Source organism: Rhinichthys klamathensis, unplaced genomic scaffold (assembly GCF_029890125.1).
Source record: "Rhinichthys klamathensis goyatoka isolate OS25496 unplaced genomic scaffold, OSU_Roscu_1.1 h1tg000849l_1, whole genome shotgun sequence".
Classification (NCBI taxonomy): domain Eukaryota; kingdom Metazoa; phylum Chordata; class Actinopteri; order Cypriniformes; family Leuciscidae; genus Rhinichthys; species Rhinichthys klamathensis.
The window spans coordinates 71755-85530 of NW_026607223.1; the positions used below are offsets into that span (position 1 = coordinate 71755).

The 13776-nt window shown below is 39.7% G+C and overlaps 1 protein-coding gene across 1 annotated transcript in view; it reads left to right on the forward strand.

Annotated features, from left to right (window-relative positions):
* The first annotated feature begins 10613 nt into the window (after nt 1-10613).
* nudt8 (nudix (nucleoside diphosphate linked moiety X)-type motif 8) overlaps nt 10614-13776 on the forward strand; it is a 31321-nt gene continuing 28158 nt past the window's right edge. The window contains exons 1-2 of the mRNA XM_056243815.1: nt 10614-11807; nt 11909-12041. Of these exons, the coding sequence (XP_056099790.1) occupies nt 10627-11807; nt 11909-12041 (1314 nt within the window). The 5' untranslated portion in view covers nt 10614-10626. The remainder of the gene's footprint in view (nt 11808-11908; nt 12042-13776) is intronic.

Here is a 13776-nt window from a genome sequence, read left to right on the forward strand (position 1 = left end):
AGACGCGCGCCAGAATCGATTTCTCTTTCGTGCTTGAAGGAATAATAACACACAAACCCCCTCTTCAATGAGCTAAAGTCTTAAATGAAGGAGAAGATCTGAGAGGATGAGGCGCGTGCGTGTGAGATCCACATGTGCACTCAAGATCTGTATTTCCTATTTATTATGGGCTTTAAGTTCACTTAAATTAAAAGTTGTTATATTTTTTGGAGCATAATACATGTTAAAAATGATAGCTTTCAATTACACTGTAATCTTGAATGGCGATAATTAATGTCTAAAACTGAAAAAATAAATAATCATTGATTGAAGTCATCAATAGCTTTATACAGGCCTTCATTCATAAAAATATGCCATTAAACAATTATTTAAAATATACCGTCTTTACTGTTTCTACAATTTGGAGATTAGGCCTACCTGTGAAATTATAGGCTTATAAAATATATTACAATTTGCAATGGTAATTGAGCAATGTTTAAATATGAATCAGACTTAATTAAATATGTCATCACATAAAGTGATCTCTTCAGAAGAAATGCCTGGTACACTTCCAATGGATGGACAAAACTAAAAAATTGATAGCCTAATATTAAAAATATGACAGTAGGCGTCTCTTCCTGTGGTGTAGGGTGCCACACATTTGTGACAATTTTCAAAGGGTGCCGTGACTGAAGAAAGGTTGGGAAACACTGACACTTTCAATGATGCTAAAAGAGAACTGTAAATGATTCAAAATAAAACATGAAATATGAATACATTTTTTAAAAAAGATGAAGCTAAATAAATTTATTTGAATAAAAAACCCTGATTTAAAACATTTTTAAAGCACAGTAAAATAAAGAACGGATTTGACTTGAATATATCACTACTTGTGTGCCATGAAAGCTTTAGCCTGCACAAGTCTTGCTTTCTGCGAGCGTTTGCTGTGAGTCGGGATGCAATACTAAACATCACAAGATAATATATTTAATGAGTGTGTTTGTTTATTCGCTGTTTGTGTACGGATCAGTGGTGTGTGTGTGTGTGTGTGTCCAGTAGGTGGCGAAAGGCGCCTGTTCAACAGCATTTCAAACACACACCGAAGAAGAAGTTGTCTCTGTCACAACATCCGTTGAACGTCATAGTGCTGATTTGGGGTTATTTTGAGGTGAGTTTTTAAATGTGTTTTATTATAATTTCTTCCAATTAAAACAGATGTTTGGTAATTTCGCTGTGGATAATACTGATTCCGTTTCCACGTATATTGAAACGAATATAAATGACTGATCAGTTTGATTATTGTTCAACAAGTATCTGTGGACTTGCTTGGTGTTGTTTTCCCCCCTTATTCTCAACTAACACCTTATATAAAGGATGTTAATCTGTACCAATAAATCAATCATTTTGAAGTATTTGGATCCCATGCAAGCTGCCACAAGGTCTCAGTTCATTTAAGATTTTTATTCTAATATAATAATGCAGAATGATGAATAACTTTTACATAGATCGAGGCACAGTATTTCATATGAACTGTTTCTCCTCATTTCATCAGCAAAAGTGCTCCGTGATTTAAGTGTATATCAGTTCTGGCTGTAAAGAGCTTGATGAAGATGAGCGGTGTGAAGAATATACCGTGAGCTTCGGGGGGTACAGCTATTTCGACTGGTGACGTCACTCTCCATTTTATAGGCTTACTACACACATGAGAACCACTAATCAATATGCGAAATTACCTGAATATTAGTGCAGATTCCCTCTTGTTAAGACATTAAAAATGTCTTATTTATAAAATTATAAATCGCCTCATTAAACCTCAGCAGTATATCTATGGAACTATAGAATATATATATATATATAACAGTATAGCTACGGCGTGCGATTGTAAGTCTACCCAGGTAGCCAAACAGATGTGGGCCAATAAAGGCCCAGATCCGGCAAGCCGGAAGAAATAACTCGGCCCAGTTCCGGTTGCCGGACTCTTGTGAAACGCGGCAATGAATGACGCGCCAGAATCGGCCCGAGTACACTGGCCCGAGTCCGGGTGCCGAAACTGAGCCGGCGCTGCCGGAGTCGGGCCATAATCACGCCAGCATAAATTGTATAATTAACCGGTACTGGCCCGAGTCTGGTTTTCCGAAGTCAAATATATGAAATGCAGAACTACATTTAATTAATAAGAAATACAATAATACATTTTGCCAAAAGCAATATTAGCTTGCTAAAATAAGTATATTCATGTATTATGTTTGAAAAGTTATTGGTTACCAAAAACAAAACAAAAATGTATTATTAAAGACTTAAAGAAATATATTATAACTTTACTAAGTAGGCTAAGCAAATATTTAGAGGCTTTAAGTGTTACACTTTTGTACTGTAGGCTTTACTGCTCTAAACTATTTGTCAGTCGCAAAATCTCTTTTGCTGGTACTATATTTTAGATGAGCTCAAACAAACCTTCACTTTTCATGAACTGAGAATGATTCTTCTAGTAACACTGAACACATGACAGCATGGTCGTGATATGACATATGACATGAACATTTAACAAATTTTAACACAAAATATTAATAAAATAAACAATCTACTTGACTGTACTGCAAAAAAATATCATTGTTTTAATCCTGCCAAGAGGTCACGCCCCAAATGAAAATGACACCATGTAAATTTCAGATTTTTTTTTATTTATTTAAACATTTTGACAAGATAAACATAAAATAAAATTGACAACAAATGCATAAAACCTGAGAAATTGTATGAACTCTCAGGCTCACCTCAAGGATATCCTAAAAGAGGTACAGAATGACAGAAAGAATGCAATTAATAGGGGACACTGAATGACACGAGATAGATCTCAATAGTAAATGGAAAACAACCTTTGAAACATACCTTAAGAAGAATTTTTTTGTTTTAGGGCCCGCTCTCTTCTCCCCCCATCCGTATCAGATGCCAGCTGCAGCCATCTTTTTATATATTTCTCAGTTTCTCCATCCAGAGTATTCAGTATTCCGATTCTGTCGGATAGATTCTTTAAAAAGAAAAAGAGTTTCAATAGTACATTCCCATGGTGACCATGGGAATGTACTATTGAAAAGGAATCTATTTCAAATACAATAAAGTATATTTTTTTCATAAGCTTGGAACTTGCAGTAATTGGTCAAATTATGCACACTGTGACTGAATGTCCACACCGAAATATAAGATCCTGAAATAAATTAAATAAATAATGAATAATTGTTATTTGTACCCCTAAAACAGGCAGGGCTGCTACATCGGTTTTCAATGATTTATTAATTCTTAGAGTACCACTGTCAAATCTACAAATCTAGATGACAAAAAATACAAAATAAAAAAAGGGGCACATTACACTAGGCACACAGACTAATATACTGTTTAATTACATAATAAAGGTTAATTCGCCACAAAATAAATGTTTAAATCCAATAATCAGATGAGATGACTTTAACAATTATTAGTCTTTAAGCCAAGATTAATGACTAACTGCATGATCTACATAGCTTTACTGAACCTAAACACAAATATTGAGAATGTGACTGACAAATATATGCATATACTTACAAAGCCAAAGACGCACTGTGCTGTGGCTCTTAAAAGAGCATTTGGGTGTATGTAACAACTATTGACAAAAAAACAAGGGAAGGAAAAGGTGAGAAAAAGAAAAACATCACTGAATTTTATTCAGAAATATTGCATTTACAAATCGAAATGTATTGATTGTTCATCAAAGATCATTGATTGACCAATACATTTTTTAAGAACATGGCAAATCATACATGCAGATGCAGATCAGATACATGCAATTAATAATAATAATTCATTACATTTATATAGTGCTTTTCTTCTCGGCACTCAAAGCGCTAGGGGGAATTTCCTCAACCACCACCAATGAATGATGAATGCTAGATTGATCACAACGATCAGATGAAAATTGACACTAAAAAAAGAGAAAAATATTATTTTCATGCCATTCACCATAAAATCAATAAAAGCTGTTATTTATGAATATATCAAAACAAATAATTTTATAGTTAATTTAAATATTAATTTTAAATAATTCTACTTCAATATGATTAATCTTTTTTTTTTTCTGGTTGTATAAATGTTGTACCTTTACTGTATTTTTTATTATATAAAAAGTGCAGTTATTATTAGTATTATAATCTCACACGGGTAGGCTACTGTAATGCTTAGGCATTTCTGTCTCTCACTCACTCTCTCAATGTAAATAGAGAGAGCGCTCGCGCTCAGATCGCGTGAAAGGAGTTCACGCGCTCTTGAGAGAGCGCTCAGAGTGCGTTCACGCGCTCATGAGAGAGCAAAGGCCTTTCACGCAGCCAAATATTAGGGTAAAATAATATTAATAATTGTAAACTTAGTTTTATAAAAACTAACGTTAACTTTATCAACATAAATCTGAAACGAAATAACGTTAGGTTTTCTCAATCCTAGCAAATCTGCTCCATAAAGTGTGAATGACGTCAGGCAGGCCTATAACGGTATTAACGGTAATTAGCGGCGCTGAAAAGTGTACCATATACGGAAAAAGCAACAAAAAGGGCAGAAAGCCATTGTTTATGAGAACTGTTAGATCTAGATGTGTGGGCCTACGTTTAAAATACAGGCCGTTCATTTTATACATATATATACAAAAAATCCTTTACCTCAGCAAAACTCTCAGTCCGGCGATGACCTCTCATCCAAAGGGGAGTCCGGCTGTGCGCGCGATGGGCACGTATCCCTTGCTTATATACTTCTTTCGCGGTCTTTGCACTATCAAATAACGTTACGTAACGTTTATATATTTTTTTTCTTTATTATTATAGTTATTATAAGCAAAGTCAATTTTGATATAGGATATATGGGATATAGGCTAATAGGCTACTATAGTAGTAGTAATAATAGTATTATTTTTTCTCTTTTTTGTTTTTAAGCAAAGTCCATTTGGATGGGATCAATAATAATAATAATTATTACTAATTACTAGTAATAATAATAATTATTATATGGAACTTTTAATAATAAAAAATATATAGCCTACTAAAAGTCAAATGTTTTGGTAACTTCAGTTCGTATAAGATTTATTTAACAAGAACATGAAAAAATACAAAAATAAAATAAAAATGTATAAGTCATTCCAATGTATTTTTTTAATACAGTATAGGCTATTTATTGTTGTTATTATTATTTTTGCCATAATCCACTCTCTATTTTTCCTCACATTAAAAAATCATGGGAACTCAAATATGGTCCTTGTGGATTTTTTATTTCAACATGGTGAAAATAATATAATAATTGTATTTGCCCTGGTCTCCCATTTGCTGTACCCCATTTAAGTTCATCATGCTAATCCTTGATATAATTAAATCATAAATAATATAGGCATATATATTTTTATTAAAGTAGGCTACAACATTTTTAGTTTATAATTCATTTTTGTTAAAGTTTTAATGGTATCAGGTAAAATAAAATAAAAATCATAAATTTAAAACTTATTTTGAAGTTCTATGAATTGTGGCATTTTTATAATTTAATGTGCCTATTGCGCCATTTCTCAACCACAATCGGCCCAGCTACACACAGCCAAAACCTAGCCAGATCTGGCAACCGTTACTGGGCCAGAGCTGGCTCACTTCCGGCGTGCCGCTGCCAGTACACAGCCGAGTGAGCCGACACTCAGCCGCGATTGGCCCGATTCCGCTGGCTACCTGGGTAAAGTTTTTAAGTTAAGTAGCAGCGATGGTCGTGGCAGCTGAGTGGAAACCTCCGGTTAAACCATAGTGATCTTGCTACTCAATGTTTTTCAAATGTTGGCTAATATCACTATATGTTGGCTATTACAAAGGCAGTGAAATATTAGACAAATGTATGGTCCCCGCTTGTAAACCCATCCGTATATCAGGCATTTGCAGCCTACACTGTGCATTTCTTTTAGTTCCTCAGTATTTTTTTCCACCATATTATTATCGACCACTAGATGGCCCTATTGTCCATTTGATCGATGTCTCATCTTAGTATATACTTTCCAGTTTTGTGTAGATTCGTAATGCATAGTATAATAAAACAACACACAAGGGTGTATGTGCTTTGCAAAGCCTATCATCTCTCTGTATGGTTCCAGAGAAGGGTCCATTTATGTATTCTTCCTTTCACGGGGAAACGAAGGGTGCATTTGGCGTCGCTTTTGAAAATGGGCATCAGAAGCAAAAAATTTTTTTTTTTACTGGAGTAGATTAGGGGTGTTCCCGAAGCCAAATACCTTATCTAAAATATCTATGCAATAATGAGTGAAGTGAATGAGTGAGAGTAAAAATGAAACGAGCGCAAATCCGTCTATGCGTGCATCTCTCAGAAACCACAGCTTGGCAAGAGTAATATCAACTCAAATAGGATATTGTATATTATTGTATGTATATTTAAATGATTTAAGCTTTGTTCAATATGCAGGCTACTTGAATGAATTGAATAAGCACAGCACGACCACAAATCAAACAGCGCGTCTCCGTCTCAGCAACCAGTTCTAATAGCCTATAATCAACTAAGATTCATATTCATTAATTACTACATGATGTGTCTATTTAAATGTTTTAAACTTCGTATGATGTCCCATAGGAACCTGAGACTCGCGCTTAGGACACATGAAACTCCGTTACGGACGTGACCGCTCTGGGAAAGCGGCACTAAAGACTGCTTTAAAACTTTCACAGAGACATCAAACAGAAAGCAGAAAGCCTTTCTTTAAAGTGAATTTCGTTTTGTATTAATTGTATCTTAATTTTAATCAATGTTTCATCAACCAATTGCCTGGATTTAATAAATAAGAAGTAAATATAGCAGGCAATAATCACGACACGGAGGCGCCGGCGCGTGAACTGGAGCTCGTCTCATAAATGAACCGAAACTCAGCGTAGCCTATAAGTATAAGGTAGCCTACTTGCCTCACAGACCTGAAAAAAAAAACATATATATAAAGCTTTTAAACAGAACAATTCAAAACGAAAGAAAACAGACTGCTCTCTGCTTATGTAATGCGTATGAAATGTGCATTTCTCTCTGGCGCGTTCACTACGGCAAAGATCGCAGTCAGCATCGTCAACTTCATCTTTGCAGCCGACACACACAAAAACACTTGTTTATTAATAAACAATTAAAATGTCTCCTTGCTATATTTGACACATTCATAATTATTACTTTGCCGGTTCTTTGTGACAGCTTTTAGGTGCTTTATTGGCAGCGCCACCCTTACATGTTACATGAACGTGTCACGCCGCGTCACCACACCCCCAAAAGAATCGAGGTTTCGAATTGTGCGTCAAAAATCGTGATACGAACCGAATCGTGGGTTTGGTGTATCGTTACACAGCCCTATCAAATATAGTAACGCATTGTTTTGGCAGTAACGGTAACGGCATTATTAAGATGGGAATAGTAATCAATTAGATCACTGCAAGTGACTGAAAAGTGAGCAGACATATGCGCTGAATTAGAGACAGTAAAGGTGAGTGGGTCCAATATCATTGGTCTTAAAAAGTGGGTGAGTCTTGTCCCACCAATATACAATGGTTCCGACACCCATGCTTTTCGTCGAGCCGCAATTACGCAACCAGCCTTCGAATACGCAAATTTACACGGACCCAAGACTATCAAACTTTTCGACAAATACATTATTTGAAATATTTAATAAGGTCCGTGTACTTTTTCGTCCATTCGTGTTTCTTTTTTTAACCCGTATTTGAAAAACGAAAAATGAACGGTTGTTGTATTTTTAAAACGCTAAGTTGAACACCAAAATTTGAATTTGAACGGTAGGCTACACAAAGGCTGCTAAGTGTCTTGCCGAGCACACATACGTAACGGCGTAAAAGATATACGCCAAGTAGCGTCTACACTGCCCGGAAGAAATAAGACGAGGAAGATGCAAGGCAAGATGAATGTAGAGCTGCTGGTCTCGTTGCTGTCGGAACATAAAGAACTATATGACAAACGCGACAGCGACTACAAAATAGACTATTTCTGTTTTACATTAAGCGCCATCTAATGTCAGGGAATGAATTTGCTCACTCGGCTACACGTCAGCGAAAATCGCTTGGGTGTGAACACAAAAAACGCGTTGAAAAACGCTGGCGAATAACGCACGCCGATATTCATCCCAGTGTGTACGGCCCTTAAAAGTGAAACTCTCCCTGAGTCTCTCCGTAAGGCTGCACTCGCTGCTGGTTACTCCTGATTCTGGATCAGTGAGATTTGCCTGTGTTGTTATTGCCGGAGTATCTGAAGCTTGTGTATAGGCTCCGCTAGGAGTGGGCGCTATACCGGTATGAACGTGACTACCGGTATTATGTTGTACCATGATATGGATTTTGCGATACCGAGAATACCGTTAGATATTCATAAATCCAAATTTTGTAGTTATATTGTTTTGTTCAATTTGGTACTCTTTACAATGTTAAAATAACACTACTAATGACGATACAAAGTCGAGGCTGAACTTAACCTTTTCCTCTTGTGTCCAACTCGCGTGATGCACAGGCATTAATAATCAAACACTGAGAGCATGGTAACAGTCCAGTGTTTCCCACCACACACAGACTTCGTGGCGGTGTGCCACAGAATCAACACCGGCCGCCACATAATGCGTTTCGTTTTTATTATTATTTTCTTAACGCTATTTAAAACACGCAGTGTATTCGTTCTCTGTCACTGTGACAGTGTGTCACTCCGTCTTGTCACACACGCGCCTCTCGCACACACACACACACACACACACACACACACACACACACACACACACACACACAGCGTCTGTCTATGAGGCGCCAGACGGGACAAAAGCGAAGCGAACTCCGCGATCGACAGCGAGAGAGACCGCGTGTGTCCGAGCATTAGTAAATTGATACATAGTTAATATTTAATTACTATATAAGAGGTATGGAAGTTCGATAAATGGACAACAATATATATAAAAACAACAATTAAATTCTCATCACTGAATTAGCAGTATGTAGCCTACTTCTCTGTTTTGGTCAGTATACAAAAACTTCTCGGTTAACATAACGTTGTCTTCAATTAGGCCTAAGTGTCTGTCAAACCTCTCTGAAATCACACTATTTCATATTTATTGATTATAACGTATTCAATAAACCAAACTCCAGTGTTACTCATCTTACGAATTATTTGCGAAGGAATTATTTGACCCCCGCAAAAAGTGGAAAGAGATAACTAGTGAATTCAGGCCTACCTCATGTTGCACGTTTGCACTTTTTGAGAAAAAAATGGCACAATAAAAAAAGATTTTTCAGGTCTATGTCTAATTAAATCCCTCACCTTTTTCTAGTAATTGGGTTAAAATACATGTTTTGCCTGTAATTTAACTAAGGTGTACTAAAATGTGATTCCAATTTTTTTTTCTCATATCGCAATATAATATCGATATCGTCCAGACAGTGAAAAATATCGCGATATGAATTTTTGCTCATATCGCCCACCCCTAGGCTCCGCCCTCTTATGAACGAAGGCGGAGCTGCAGCTCAATTGCATTTAAAGGGACACACACAAAAACGGAGCGTTTTTGCTCACACCCAAAAAGGGGAAAATTTGACGAGCCATTATAAATGATCTGGCGGGAATTTAGAGCTGCAATTTTACAGACACATTCTGGGGACACCATAGATTTATATTGCATCTTGGGGATAATACGTCACCTTTAAGCTAGCTTCATGGTACGGGCCCGGGTCTCCACCGTTTAGGCTTCAGATAAAACCAGAGGTATCTGCTCTGTTGTTTAAGGGACAGTTCACCCAAAAATGAAAATTACCTCATGATTTACTCACCCTCAAGCAATCCTAGGTGTATATGACATTTTTCTTTCAGACGAATACAATCAGAGTTATATTAAAAAATGTCCTGGCTCTTCCAAGCTTTATAATGGGAATGAATGGCAGGTGAAAATTTAAAGCCCAGAACAGTGCATCTATCCATCATAAACGTGCATCGATCCATTATAAAAATACTCCACACGGCTCCGGGGGGTTAATAAAGTACGCATATTACGCAAGTCGACTTGCGCCACAAGAGTAACCCGTGGCGCATGTATGATGTAGGAGTAGCGTAAGCTTAGACGCATCTCGCGGTTTAAACAAATAGGGCTGTGCAACAAACTGAAGCTCCTCTTCTATTATAGATAGCTTATCCTCCAACATTTTTGTTCAAAATGTCTAATTCACGACCAGTGTTTTGTTTTGCTCTTTGCTCTGAGTTTCCACTTCGTCATTACGCTGTGCATTGGGTCAGGGGTTACTCTTCCACCATAAATCGATGGGTACGGCTGTCTGTCGGAAACAGCATTTATAGTTTAAAAAGTTTTAAATATGGATATTTTCCTTACACCAACGCATGGTTTCACTTCAGAAGGCCTTTATTAACTCCCTGGAGCCATATGGATTACTTTTATAATGGATGGATGCACTTTTATGGACTTCAAAACAGAAACAGCAATTCACTGCCATTATAACGCTTGGAAGAGCCACGACATTTTTTAATATAACTCTGATTGTATTCGTCTAAAAGAAGAATGTCATATACACCTAGGATGGCTTTAGGGTGAGTAAATCATGGGCTAATTATCATTTTTGGATGAACTATCCCTTTAATGTTGGACTGTGTTATCACAGGATGTTCAGGACTCCACACATGAAGACTTGTGTAAACCAGCTGAGGTTTCAGAGACTGCAGTTGATGCTCAGAGACGCTCGTGTCCAACATGAACACGTCTGCAGCCGCTCTTCACATGTCCTGCGGGAAAAACACACCCGCTGCTCCGTTTCTAGAGGATTCTCTGTCGTTCTGGACTCTTCTGAACATGTGTGTCCACGGGCCACAAGACGGATATGCATCAGCACTCATTTTCTGTTACCCCACATGGATTTTAGCAGGATTAACTGGGTACACACACCACAGACTCTTGTCCTGTGTTCACACGCCTCTCTGAATGGATCTCCATCCCAGTGCTCCACTAACTGGAGCAAGTGCCTTCTGACCTACAGCAAACTGGAGAAATGCCAACATTCTCCCGAAAGCCATATTAAAAGACAAGCATGCAGCACACACAGCACAGGCAGCTCCCGGTGGTTGGCCGACATTGGCTCAGGCCTGTGGAGGAGGCGTTGTAAACCTGCGGGCCGCTCTGCAGTGCGGACGGGTCAGACCCGCGGGCTGCACAGAGACGGCCAGCAGCGCAGTGTTACGGGCCGGTGTCTGTCCGCGGGGAACGAGGCTCGTGGTGTTACGGGCCGGTGTCTGTCCGCGGGGAACGAGGCTCGTGGTGTTACGGGCCGGTGTCTGTCCGCGGGGAACGAGGCTCGTGGTGTTACGGCCCGGTGTCTGTCCGCGGGGAACGAGGCTCGTGGTGTTACGGGCCGGTGTCTGTCCGCGGGGAACGAGGCTCGTGGTGTTACGGGCCGGTGTCTGTCCGCGGGGAACGAGGCTCGTGGTGTTACGGGCCGGTGTCTGTCCGTGGGGAACGAGGCTCGTGGTGTTACGGGCCGGTGTCTGTCCGCGGGGAACGAGGCTCGTGGTGTTACGGGCCGGTGTCTGTCCGCGGGGAACGAGGCTCGTGGTGTTACGGGCCGGTGTCTGTCCGCGGGGAACGAGGCTCGCTGCCGACGCTCTCTGCAGGCCAGCGCTGCTCTGTACGAGCAGGAGGGGAAGAGCTGGGCGGCAGTGCTGGTGTGTCTCTGTGCTGTGAGCGGGGATCCCGCACTGCTGTTCACCCTCAGATCGGCCCAGCTGAAGGGGCGGCACAAAGGGGATGTCAGGTAAAAGGTCACCTAAAACTCGTTTCTAATGCTAAAAGCTGCATAGAGTAGCTCACGTGTCGGCCCTCTGCTGAATGCCCTTCTCATCCCTCTTGTGTCAGTTTTGCAGGGGGGAAGAAAGACCCGTCAGACAGATCTGTGGTAGAGACGGCTCTCAGAGAAGCTGGTGAGGAGCTGGGAATCCACATCACAGAAGATAAAGTGTGGGGTGTGATGAAACCGCTGCGGGATATGGTGAGTTTACAAATGTGCTGTTCAGTATAAGATTAAGAATTTCACCATTAAAGGGACCCTATTATGCTAATGTAAAGATTCCTAATGTTGGTGTCTCCTACAATAGATTTACATGCATCCAAGATTAAAAAACACTGTCTTTTTCTCATAATATCCACTGTAGCATCAGCTCTTTCCTCACACTGAAACGTTTTGTTCAAGGATTCAGTCTCTCTAAACCCCTCCTTCCCGAGAACTGCTCTGCTCTAATTGGTCAGATGGCCCAGTCTGCTGGGATTGGTCAGAAACCAAATGCTCATTATCATATCTGAATTTCAGCACTTGATACACAGTGATACGAACAGTAGCGATGGCATGGGTTTTACCGTACCAATCTCATCACAGTGGATTTGCTTTGGCAGCAGAAAACAGCGTCTTCTCGACATGAACAACACGAACCAAACTCTTCCAGTCTCAGATACACTACAGTGTTTGAGGGGGGGGGCAATGAGACGCTGTTCAGTTAATCAAGACCAGAGGCTGCTATTATGAAAATGTGTTAAAAATCTACATAGCTTTTTTTTTAGGAGACAATAACATTCACAAACTGCTATATTACACACTACATGAAAGGTCATATCCGAAAAAGCATAATAGGTACGCTTTAAATGGATAAGGTATTGGGCTAGAAACATACTTTGCTCAGATATGTGAATACAGCACAAGTGCTTGGCCAGTGCCCTGCCACCCTGTGGTCCGATTAAACACACTATATTGCCAATAGTTTTGAAACGTCTGCCTTTACATGACCATGAATATTAATGACATCCCATTCCTGATCCGTAGGGTTTAATAAGGAGTTGCATCTATAACAGCTTCAACTCTTCTGGGAAGGCTTTCCACAAGGTTTAGGAGTGTGTTTATGGGAATTTTTATCGCATTTGTGAGGTCAGGCACTGATGTTGGACGAGAAGGCCTGGCTCACAGTCTCCGCTCTAATTCTTCCCAAAGCTGTTCTATCGGGTTGAAGTCAGTACTCTGTGCAGGCCAGTCCAGTTCATCCACACTAAACTCCTCATCCATGTCTTTATGGTCCTGCTTTGTGCACTGGAGCGCAGTCATGCTGGAACAGGAACATCCCCAAACTGTTTCCACAAAGTTGGGAGCATGAAATTGTCCAAAATGTCTTGGTATGCTGAAGCATTAAGAGTTCCTTTCACTGAAACTAAGGGGCCAAGTCCTGAAAAACAACCCCACCCCATAATCCCCCCTCCACCAAACTTTACATTCGGCACAATGCAGTCAGGCAAGTACCGTTCTCCTGGCAACCACCAAACCCAGACTCGTCCATCGGATTGGCAGACCGAGAAGCGGCCATTGAAACCCATTCCATGAAGCTCTCTACGCACTGTTCTTGAGCTAATCTGAAGGCCAAGTTTGGAGGTCTGTAGCTATTGACTCTGCAGAAAGTTGGCGACTTCTGCACACTGTGCGCCTCAGTATGCGCTGACTGTGATTTTACGTGGCCTACCACTTCTTGGCTGAGTTGCTGTTGCTCCCAATTGCTTCCACTTAGGTTCAAGGTTCTTTATTATTTGTCACATACGATGCAATGTAGTGAAATGTTTTCCCCCTAGTTTCTCGTCCCACAACGCAAAATACTAACAACAATATATTTAAAACTGCTCACCCTTTCAACTGTGGCCCCATCGATCATCAAATGATCAAATCAAATGAAGTAATTCCTCACTTCCTC